The sequence below is a fragment of the Lynx canadensis genome, chromosome B2, assembly GCF_007474595.2.
Source record: "Lynx canadensis isolate LIC74 chromosome B2, mLynCan4.pri.v2, whole genome shotgun sequence".
In the NCBI taxonomy this organism is placed as follows: Eukaryota; Metazoa; Chordata; class Mammalia; order Carnivora; family Felidae; genus Lynx; species Lynx canadensis.
The window spans coordinates 115414438-115425142 of NC_044307.1; the positions used below are offsets into that span (position 1 = coordinate 115414438).

Here is a 10705-nt window from a genome sequence, read left to right on the forward strand (position 1 = left end):
TTAATCTAGTCTAATTTTCTAGAGCAGTCTTTTCTAATTTTATTTTTCTTAGGTTAATATTAAAATTGGCTTTTAGGGGCGCCTGGGTGGCGCAGTCGGTTAAGCGTCCGACTTCAGCCAGGTCACGATCTCGCGGTCCGTGAGTTCGAGCCCCGCGTCAGGCTCTGGGCTGATGGCTCAGAGCCTGGAGCCTGTTTCCGATTCTGTGTCTCCCTCTCTCTCTGCCCCTCGCCCGTTCATGCTCTGTCTCTCTCTGTCCCAAAAATAAATAAACGTTGAAAAAAAAAAAATTAAAAAAAAAAATAAATAAAATTGGCTTTTATTCTCTGAACCAATTGAGGGTATGGAGTTGCATGGTCCAATAAAGTACCCACCATCCATATCTAGCTACTGAGCACTTGAAATGTGGCTAGTCTAAACTGAGATGTGCGTTTATGTGTAAAGTACACACCACATTCAAAAAGTTGGTATAAAAAAAGGGAAAACAACATATAAATAATTTCTCATGAGTCACATGTTGAACTATTAATATACTGGGATAATAAAGTACTTTATTAAAACTAATTTCACCTGTTTCCTTTTACTTTTTAAAAATATGGCTACCGTGGGGCGCCTGGGTGGCTCAGTCGGTTAAGCGTCCGACTTCGGCTCAGGTCATGATCTCACGTTCCATGAGTTCAAACCCCACGTCGGGCTCTGTGCTGACAGCTCAGAGCCCGGAGCCTGTTTCAGATTCTGTGTCTCCCTCTCTCTGACCCTCCCCCGTTCATGCTCTGTCTCTCTCTGTCTCAAAAATAAATGAACGTTAAAAAAAATTAAAAAAAAAATAAAAATATGGCTACCAGAAAATTTAAATTTACATATGTGGTTCACATCTGTGTATACTTCTACTGGATAGCACTGAGAGAGAGACATCTCTGAATTATGATAAGAGAAAAGAAAAGTTATCTTGCGTTTTAAAGACCCACCATGACTAACTTACAAAGTTTACAGTCTACTAAATTAGGTCTCAAGGTATGAAAATTTACAGAGGTATTTTTAAGCTCAGTATTTCAAATACTACAGAATATAATTTACCCTCCATGACGGGCATAACAGGCAAATTGCCAAAGTCACCTTGACTGGGCAGTCAGCAAGGTTATTTATTAGCTCTTGTACAACATCATTAACAACCAACAAGGTACACAAGGTACATCACTCACAGACAGAAATCGCCAAAATCATCTTGAAGCAGGGAGAAATGCTAGAGAGTCAGCAATGTTACTCACTCAGCTCTTGTATAACATCACAATAGCATAGTTCAAATTTGAGCTTTGGCACAAAATTACAAATTACCACATGTCCTGGACTTTCAGGTCCCTTAAACAGGAAATTCTTACATGCCCAAGAATGCTGCTGGGCAAACAGAAGGTATTTACCAGTATCTAAGAGTCAGGAAATGCTGCAATACATTGGCAAGTGCAAGATTAATTTCCAAGTTTCCTTTTTATCAACAACGGTATTCATGGATTTTTTAAAAAGATTAAAATATTCACAATTAATAAAAAATGTTCCTGGTTCAAATGATGGTTTGGGTTTTCAGTGTGAGTGTATGTGTTCCAAGAGTACCACAACATTCAAGAATTGTCACTAGAGATAAAAATATGTGATAGCAGCTTAGATTTAGTGTCATTCTTTAGCAAAAGAAAGATCTCTATACCTGAGAAGGCATTCATTTTACTTGGATTGTTCAGGGTAAGAATGCCAATACCACTATCTTCCTTCTGAAGGTCAATGGATCCACCAGGAAACTGCTCAAGTTTTTTTTTTACTTCTTCTTCATGGAAGCCATGGGATGTATTATAAAGTGACAATCCCGTTTGATGTAGTAATTTTGTCCTCACAGATAAAGATGATGTCTTCAAAAGACTTCTTGCCATTTCTGGAAAACAGAAAGAAGTACACAGTGGTCCAGATGAACACTTTTCGAATATTGTATGTTAATAGGTTTTAGTGATAGACCTTTCTGTTTAATTGGGAGTACTTTCCCACTCGTAAAAGCACTCTGAGGAGATGGTCGGTATGGAAATCCTTCTGTTTTGCCTCCTCAAACCAAATAATTCACAAAGTATATCATTTCAGTATATCACTGAGAGATGATGATATAGTTACAGTGCACTGACTGGGATCCAATACACTAGGAAGATTTAGAAAAATGTTGCTGTTCTGTGTTTAGCACCATCTCCTGCTTCCTGGTAAGTCTTTCTCATGATAGTAGTTCTTCCTCCAACTCTTTGACTTTTGCAAAATCTAAGAATAAATTGTCCAATGTCTCCTTGGAAACAGTCTCTATGCAGAAATACTACAAGGGCAATCCCATTCTCTAACAGAAGTTTCATTCTTAGCATTATCCTTACCTTATGCAAAGCTTTCATAGGAAAAACTGAGGAAAATGGGGAAAGAAATAGGAATATGTGCATGGTTTCTTTGTTCCTCAGCATTCTGTCACTCTTCTCACTTTATATATACATCCTGGGCAATCTCACCTTAGCCCATAGGTTTTTTTGCCCTATGTAAGCATTTTTGTTGACCTAAAACATACATTCAGAACAGTAAACAAGTCATAGGATACAGCTCAAATCATAAATTTCATAAGGTAAAAACACTTAAGTCAATAATACCCAGACCAAGAAACAGAACATGAAACTCAAGTCTGTTGTGTCCTCTCTCAGTCACAACTCCAAAGATAACAACTATCCTGACTTCTAATACCCTAGATTCGTTTTTCTATTTTTGAATTTTATATATATTCAATAGTATATATTATTTTGTGCCTTTTCAACTATGTTTGTGACATCCATTATTATGTGTATTTACAGTCTAAACAGTCCATTACTCTTTGTATTTTATATGAATACACCTCAATCTATCTATTCTAATGTATGCATTCTGTTGGCTCTATCTAAAAATGGAATTATTTGGTTGGGCTGCAGCTGACTTATACTGATTGCTAAACACTGCAATAAAATTATTGGGCAAATAGCCTGGGTGGCTCAGTCAGTTAAGCTTCCAACTTGGGCTCAGGTCATGATCTTGATCAGGTCATGATCTCACAGCTTGTAGGTTCGAGCCTCGCATCGGGCTCTGTGCTGACAGCTCAGAGCCTGGAGACTGCTTCCAATTCTGTGTCTCCCTCTCTCTCTCTGTCCCTCTCCCCTTCACGCTCTGTCTCCTCTCAAAAGTAAATAAACATTAGAAAAAAATTTTTTTAAAGAAAAGAACACCGCAATCCAGGTATAAGTCTAGAGGCCAGTGGTACTTGTAGAAAAACCAAATTCTGGGTCACCTGGGTGGCTCAGTCGGTTAAGTGTCCAACTTTGGCTTAAGTCATGATCTTGTGGCTCATGAGTTCAAGACTGGCATCAGGCTGAGTGCTGACAGCTCAGAGCCTGGAGCCTGCTTCTGATTCTGTGTCTCCCTCTTTCTCTGCCCCTCCCCCACTCATGCTCTCTCTCTGCCTCAGAAATAAAAATTTAAAAAAAAAAAAAAAAAGCCAAAATAACTTCCTAAAGCATGTGTAGGAAAATGATCAGAAAAAGAAGGAAGCCAAAGGGAAAGGTACTTGGGTTCAACTCAAGGGCTAGCCTGCTCCACCCAGAGAAGCACATTTGGTGAGAACCAATGAAAAGGAGCCTGAGCTGCTGGAACCTATTCTCTATGAATTTAGGGCATGGTAAGTATAAAAGAAAAGAAAGAAAAAAAAAATCTCAAGAATGCAAAAGAAAAAAAGTTGTGAGGCATTCTCTGCTTTTCTAAAGACAAGTTTTGACAAGATTAGCAATTAAGATATTTTAAACCAAGATAGTATTCTTTTCCAGATTTAAAGTAGATAAAAAATAAAAAAGGGTTAGGGGCACATAAAGCATGTAACTCTGAATCTCAGGGTCATGAGTTCAAGCCCCACAATGAGCATGGAGCCTACTCTAAAAAAAAAAAGAAAAAGAAAAAAAAAAGGCTGGAGTGGGGGTGGGGGTGGGCAGTAGTTGAATAGTTTCGTTGCAATGAGGGCCATTAAGGAAACCACACTCATTTGAAGGTTTTAATGGCCAAGAAGTTCACAGATTGGTGGGGGTGGGGAGGGTACCTGGCTGGCTTAGTCAGAACAGCATGCAACTCTTGACCTCCAAGTTTCAGGGTCATGAGTTCAAGCCCTATTGTTGGGTGTAGAGATTACTTAAATAAAAACCTAAGGGACACCTGGGTAGCTTAGTCAGTTGAGCATCCAATTCTTGATTTCGGCTCAGGTCATGGTCTCAGTTCATGGGATTGAGCCCCACGTCAGGCACTGCACAGACAGCATGGGGCCTGCTTGAGGTTCTCACTCTCTCCCTCTTTCTCTGCCCCTCCCCCCTGAACATGCACAGAACTCTCTTTCTCTCTCAAAATAAATAAATAAACTTAAAAAAAAAAAAAAAACTTAAAAATTAAAATGAAACAAAAAGAAATTCATAGACTGGAATCCTAATGTATAAACACATACATATGATAAAAGCATTTGGTAAAGTATAATTAGTAATGATTAAATGGGTATTTACTGAGTTACTAATGATCTCCCCTTTGCTAACTGTTTCAAAGAGAAAAAAAAGTAACTTTACCCTCAAAAATTTTTTAGTTTTATCAAGGAAACAAAATATGCACATAAAAAGCAAAAATAATTCAACTAATTGAAAACAGAACAAAGTCCCTCTTTTCATTAAGCTCTATTAGAGATTTACATCAAACTTAAAATATAGTCTTAACTTCATAAAAGCGTTTTTCTTCTTCACCAGTAAACTTTTAGTATGAAATATAAGGATTTTCTATAGGCAAAAATGGATCAAAAAATATTAAATATAAATAAAATATTACGATATTTTATTTCACTTCATTCTAAGTTTTAAAATTCTAAGCAGAAGCACAACAGAAATCAGGCAATATCCCAATTTTGCTGGGGAGTAACCAAAAGAAAATATAAACCAGCTTTTCTTTGCAGTGTCTTATGGCCAAAATATTGGCAGATGGAGCCACCTTTAAAATACTCTCATTTTACATATTTTCAGAGTATCATTTCTTCAGAAGATTATGTTACTACTAAACTGTTAGCATAAAAATTGTATAGTTCCACTTCTCTCCGCAAAACAAATCTAGAAAAAAGCAAAACAGGGCCCACGTTTCCTTTTCACAATTAAAGTTTACCTTTTGTCAAATTTTGAAAACAACACAAAAGTTCTCAAAGTTCTCACTCTCTACTTTTGTTTCAAATACATATACATTTTTTAATGAATTGTCAATTTATAAAAACCTTTAAAACTTGAGACATTATTTCATGTAACTCCATAGATAGAAACACAAGCCTTTTGAATGGACAAGAACATATTTTATATATAGGCTATCTGATTAAATCAAATATTTATGAGATGGTTATGAAATTGTGCAGCAATTTTGTTCATATGTTATTTCCATAAAAGATTATTTTTGTTTCATGATTTGAAATTCAAGTTGTATTATAGTTGGTAAGAGTAAAAATAAATGAAAACATTAAAAATGAAGAAAGCTATTGCCTGAGTCACCTAACACATACTAAAAAAGTTAGGTCTCAGAACATGTTTTTTTTTTTTTTTTTTTCTTAACCTAGGTAATGGGTACATAGGTATCCATCTTCTGTTGTTGTTCTTTAAACTCTTTTTATGTATTTTTCACTATATGCATGTATGCTACATTTCTCAATAAACTTTTTTAACTGAAGGATATCATTCCAAACTTTGGGGCTGTCTCTGGTTTTACCAGTAATTTCTCCCAATCTTCTAAACTGCCAATTTCAAAACTAGTTTCTTAAATACTCTAGTTCTTTACATAGAAGATACTACACAAAGAACACAAGTTATTGCATCAGCGACCACATAGGTGTGTCTGGTCTCTGGCCGGTTTGGCAATTAATAAAGAGTCCTTATTAAAGACAGTGATATTTCTTAAAAATCAGTGTATAACCAGAAACTACATAATAAAGAGTTAGAAATGCAGCCCCTGCCTCCAGTAAATAAAAAAATTCTTATGGGCAGGACTGCATATTATTCATAGCCTTTAGCACACAGAGGCTTACATTTAATATTTGTAGAACTAAATGACCCCTAATGTGGTTATTACTGTGAAGGGATGACAGTACCTAACCATCATTTTCTAAACTAAATATAAGATCTCTGTCTGCAAAATAGAAAAAGTTTATTTCACTGTTGGTTTTCTAGGAAATGCCAAGTCCAGGATATGTAGTTACAAATGTGCAAAGGTATGATTTTCTTTTCATGTTTACAAAATGGGTTTGCACACAACACAATTTCTATTGTTTCATTAATAAAAATATTAACACTTTTTAATAAGTGAAGTAATAAATAGTAAGACATTACCCTACCTATCAATAATATGTGCAGTTGGTAATACATATCTTACAAGGAGCTCGTTAGTAACAGTCTTCGTTCTTTAACTATGTAACAAGATTTCTCTCACAAGAGGAATCTTAAGGCAGGCTTGGCCTGTTACATTCTCTTTCTCAGGATGAGAGGCAATTTACCCAGTGATACTGAAGTGAATACTTACTAACTATTTGTGGCAAACTTAAATGGGGAACCTGAGATTTGACCTATTTTGCCTCACCTTCCCTTCTCACCTTCCAAAGGAGGATATTGGTTTTCAGTGTTCTATAGCTCTGTGTACCAGGCAACAAAGTGAAACTATCTGCCCTGGGACTGCTATTTTGGATTTGCTTAGTTCTTTCTATTCTCCCTTCTTTTGCACACACACGCACCCTGTGCCCTCTCGCTCTCTCTCTCTCTCTCTGAGGTTTACGTGATAAAAGGAACCTGGGATTTTGCCTTTATCTTGTCCCATTTGAAGAAGATCAAATACAGTAGGGCTCAGGGTTCCTTGGGCCTGTCTCCAGTCTAGGGAAAATAAGCTCATAAGATCACTTGTCAGGTCAGTTCACAAAACTGAAAGGCCTACATAAGACAGTCAGAGTCAAATACAATATATCCAGTTTGCTCTATGCATGCTTTGCTCCTGGGGATGTCAGATACAGAACAGAAACCCAATGGCAAATTCAACTGAGGCAAAGGTCCTGATCTTTTCCATATTTACCATGACTTCAACATTTAAAAAAGTGCCCCCCAAAACTTGATAAGGACTTCAATGGCTATTTTCAAAAACTAAATTTGCCTGTATTTTCCACAATATTCTGTTTAGGGAAAAGAACAAAGAGTTAAACTAGAAAATAAGGAATAAGGCTTACAAAATCATTAGCATTTTAAATTATTCTTGTGGGATAATAAAATCAATAAACAATATATCTTCTCTCTTGTAAGGAGCCTGTTCTATCCTCATCTATTACCTCTCCAATATCTAACAACACAAAGGCAATTGACATAGATGCCATGAGATCTATTATCTCCTTACTTTAAATCATTACAAAATTAAACATACATATGACTAACATTTTTTTCTCTCCTTCCCCATTCCTATCCTTCTTCCACTACTAACTCTCCCTTCTTTTCTCTCCTCTCTTCACATTTCCTTGTCTGTGCCACAGAAGAGTACCACAAAAACTGGAGGGCACTGCTTAAGCCTACTAGATTTGCTGACCTCAAGTTTAGAAGTCATATTCTAGAAATTTGGTAATAGCCTATTATGTATCCGTCATCCCAATTCTAAATTCTAAGACCAAATTAGACAAGAGTTCAGTGCTAAGGACTGAACTATTAAAATACTATAGTGTCTGAAAGTTTATGTGTACGAACAAGGGTTGAGATTCAGGTTCTGTGTAAGGATGTAGTTAAACAGTCAGCATTTTGGATCTGTTCCAGAATCGTAAGGCAATGGAAAAGTTCTGAGGAATTTACGATTTTATAAACTTTATTCATGACAAAACGTATGTTTAAAACTTGTTGTAGGGGCGCCTGGGTGGCGCAGTCGGTTAAGCGTCCGACTTCAGCCAGGTCACGATCTCGCGGTCCGTGAGTTCGAGCCCCGAGTCAGGCTCTGGGCTGATGGCTCGGAGCCTGGAGCCTGTTTCCGATTCTGTGTCTCCCTCTCTCTCTCTGCCCCTCCCCCGTTCATGCTCTGTGTCTCTCTGTCCCAAAAATAAACGTTGAAAAAAAAAAAAAAAAAAAAACTTGTTGTAAAGTTTTGCTGTCCTGCCAGAGTTAGACCAGTGGAATGAGCTCACAACCAAGCCACTGGAAAAGGGAAAGAGAAGAAAGGTCCTGACATCCAAGATCAAATGTGTTACTCTAATTGTTTTTTTAAAGTTCTGCAAAGGATCAAATAGTTCCCCTCCCTGCACAGGAAATAAGCTAGCTTTTCTCTTAAAAGCCATCTGTAACCCGTTTTACCATCTGCTGGATTTATTTAATACAGAAAATTAATACAAATGCATACTTAATAAGAAAACAATTAGCCCGAGGGAGGTGGTAAACAACAAAAAAGTCTGAAAGATTCTATTTAAGACTGTCCAAACATGACTTGTTTTTCAAGTTTTGGTTTCACTTGAGACTCATTATATAACCTACCTTTCGAGCTTTATCACATGCCACCATACACACACCTCTTCATACAGCCAAAATGAACTTTTAGTTTCTCAAATCCTTCAGGTTTTTCTCTTTGTTCCTCACGTCTGTATATGTGATCCCTCACCTGTTACACTTTTTTCTTCCTCAGAGTAACTCCTAGTCATCTCCTTTAATACTTAGGCTACATAAAATACTCTTACTGTTTGCTTGCACAGCATTTATATTCTTTTTTCCCCCACGTAATTACTCGTTTAACCGACGTTGCCACGGGATTTTGGAAAGCAAGGCCTTTGCAACGCTTAGAATGGTGCTTGACAAATAATGTAAGACAATAATAATTTGGCAAACAAGTATTAAGAATCCATAATGCCTTAGGAGGTTTAAGAATCTGTCCACAAAAGAACTATCCACTTTATTATTCCCGTCACTCACCCTGTTTCAACTCCATTCTTGCAAGCTGGTTTCTCTTCCTGAAATGCAACTATTAACTACTTCTCTTTCAGATCCGGCAAGGGGAGATCAAGAAAGGATCAGCTGTTTTCTTGCTATGCTCCTCCCTCTCCCAGTAGACTTCACGATTACATCTTCCCCCCCCCCCCCCCCGAAGCTTATTTCCTCCAATAGAGTGCAAAGTCTTGCCCAGGCCATTTATCTCTATATCTCTAGCACCTAGAGCCAACAGTTGGTAAACAGGAGGTTCTCAGAGTTGGAAAAGAAAGGGAGTTGGGGGGGTTGATACACTTTTTTTCTCAAGGTCCCATAAGCCCTTTAAATACGTAATTTAAGTAACCAGTGGTTTTAATCCCCTACATTTGTGACCCTGGTGTGTGGTGTAGCATTAAAAGGATTCTCGAGGCTCAAAAGTATTTTAGAATTAAAGAACCCTTACCAAAAATGATTTGGACATTTTTCTGTTGTTACTGAAAAGTCGGCTGGACGAAACAAATGTCTTAATTAAGCAAAATAATTTAATACACAGGACAAATCCAGAAGTCCTAGGGAACATCACCCACCCTGTCTATGCCTGAAAAGTATTTAGAATTTAAACTAGTGCGTTGAAATCATGTCTCCCCGTTCTTTTGAAAATGCTAATGTAGGCTATTTTGCCACAACCCTTAGAAAAGTTTTACTCTTTTCCCAAGTACCCTCCTTCACCTCGCAAAGTCCGTCAGCGGCGCTCGGCACTGCGTCCCCACGCCCAGCAGAGGGCAATGGACCTCCGCGATGGCGTCACTAGGAACGCGCCAGTGAGCCCGGGGGGGTCCCCGCTTGTAATTCGTACCGAGAAGCGTTAAAGCCCATGACACAGCGACAAGCTAGAGTCCTGTCCTAGATGACACTTAAAGGGCAGCCCCTACAGCCACGCAGTCCAGTGCGCCTCGAAGCACACAACCTCCTTTTCCGCTCCCCCACGACCCTCTTCCGCTTTCCGCCCCCTTTATCCGCTCCCCCGCGACCCTTTCCCTCTTGCCGGAACCTCCCCTTGGTTCCGCCTCAGGCCCTCCCTTTACCGCCGTCCTTCCTCTTCTCGTTTTCTTTAGGCTCTTCCGCATCCCTTCTCTCTCACGCGCGCCTTTTTCCATTTTCCTGCGGGAGAATCCCGGAAATCCTGCCCCTCCAGGAAGCGCCCCATTTTCCCGGCGTGGTGGCGGGCTTGAGTGGGCCCTCTCTTAGGTCCTGAGCGAGCCGGAGGCTAATGGACCTGCTACGCGCTCTCGGTTCCGAGACACAGCGTTAAGAGTTGGTGCAGCTGAAGGGCGCCCGGTGGCTCAGTCGGTTAAGCGACCGACTTCAGCTCGGGTCATGATCTCGCCATCTGTGAGTTCGAGTCCCGCGTCGGGCCTTGTGCTGACCGCTCAGAGCCTGGATCCTGTTTCAGATTCTGTCTCCCTTTTCTGCTCCTCCCCTGCTCACGTTCTGTCTTTGAAAAATAATAAACCTTGAAAAAAGATTAAAAAAAAAAAAAGTTGGTGCAGCCCAGCCCACAAACTCCACATTTTCAGTCTCCCCATAGGCATGGGAAGAGTGGAAGAGAGAGAAAGCCGGTTTAGGGAATTTGGAAAGAAGGGGAGAGAGAGGAAGGTACCAAAAGGTGTTACTTCTTAAACATCTTTTATGGGTTATTGAGC

At 39.0% G+C, this 10705-nt stretch overlaps 1 protein-coding gene across 5 annotated transcripts in view; it reads right to left on the reverse strand.

The window, feature by feature from the left end:
* The window catches only part of ECHDC1 (ethylmalonyl-CoA decarboxylase 1), a 53516-nt gene extending 43164 nt beyond the window's left edge, over positions 1–10352 (reverse strand). Inside the window, exons 1-3 of one of the 5 annotated variants that reach the window (XM_030316292.1) lie at positions 9732–9845; positions 9009–9245; positions 1700–1921 (exon numbers count right to left, since the gene is read on the reverse strand). In XM_030316292.1, the coding sequence (XP_030172152.1) occupies positions 1700–1921; positions 9009–9024 (238 nt within the window). In that variant the 5' untranslated portion in view covers positions 9025–9245; positions 9732–9845. The other 4 variants (XM_030316294.1, XM_030316296.1, XM_030316295.1 and 1 more) reach the window with 4 other exon arrangements.
* Between the last annotated feature and the right edge of the window lie 353 nt (positions 10353–10705).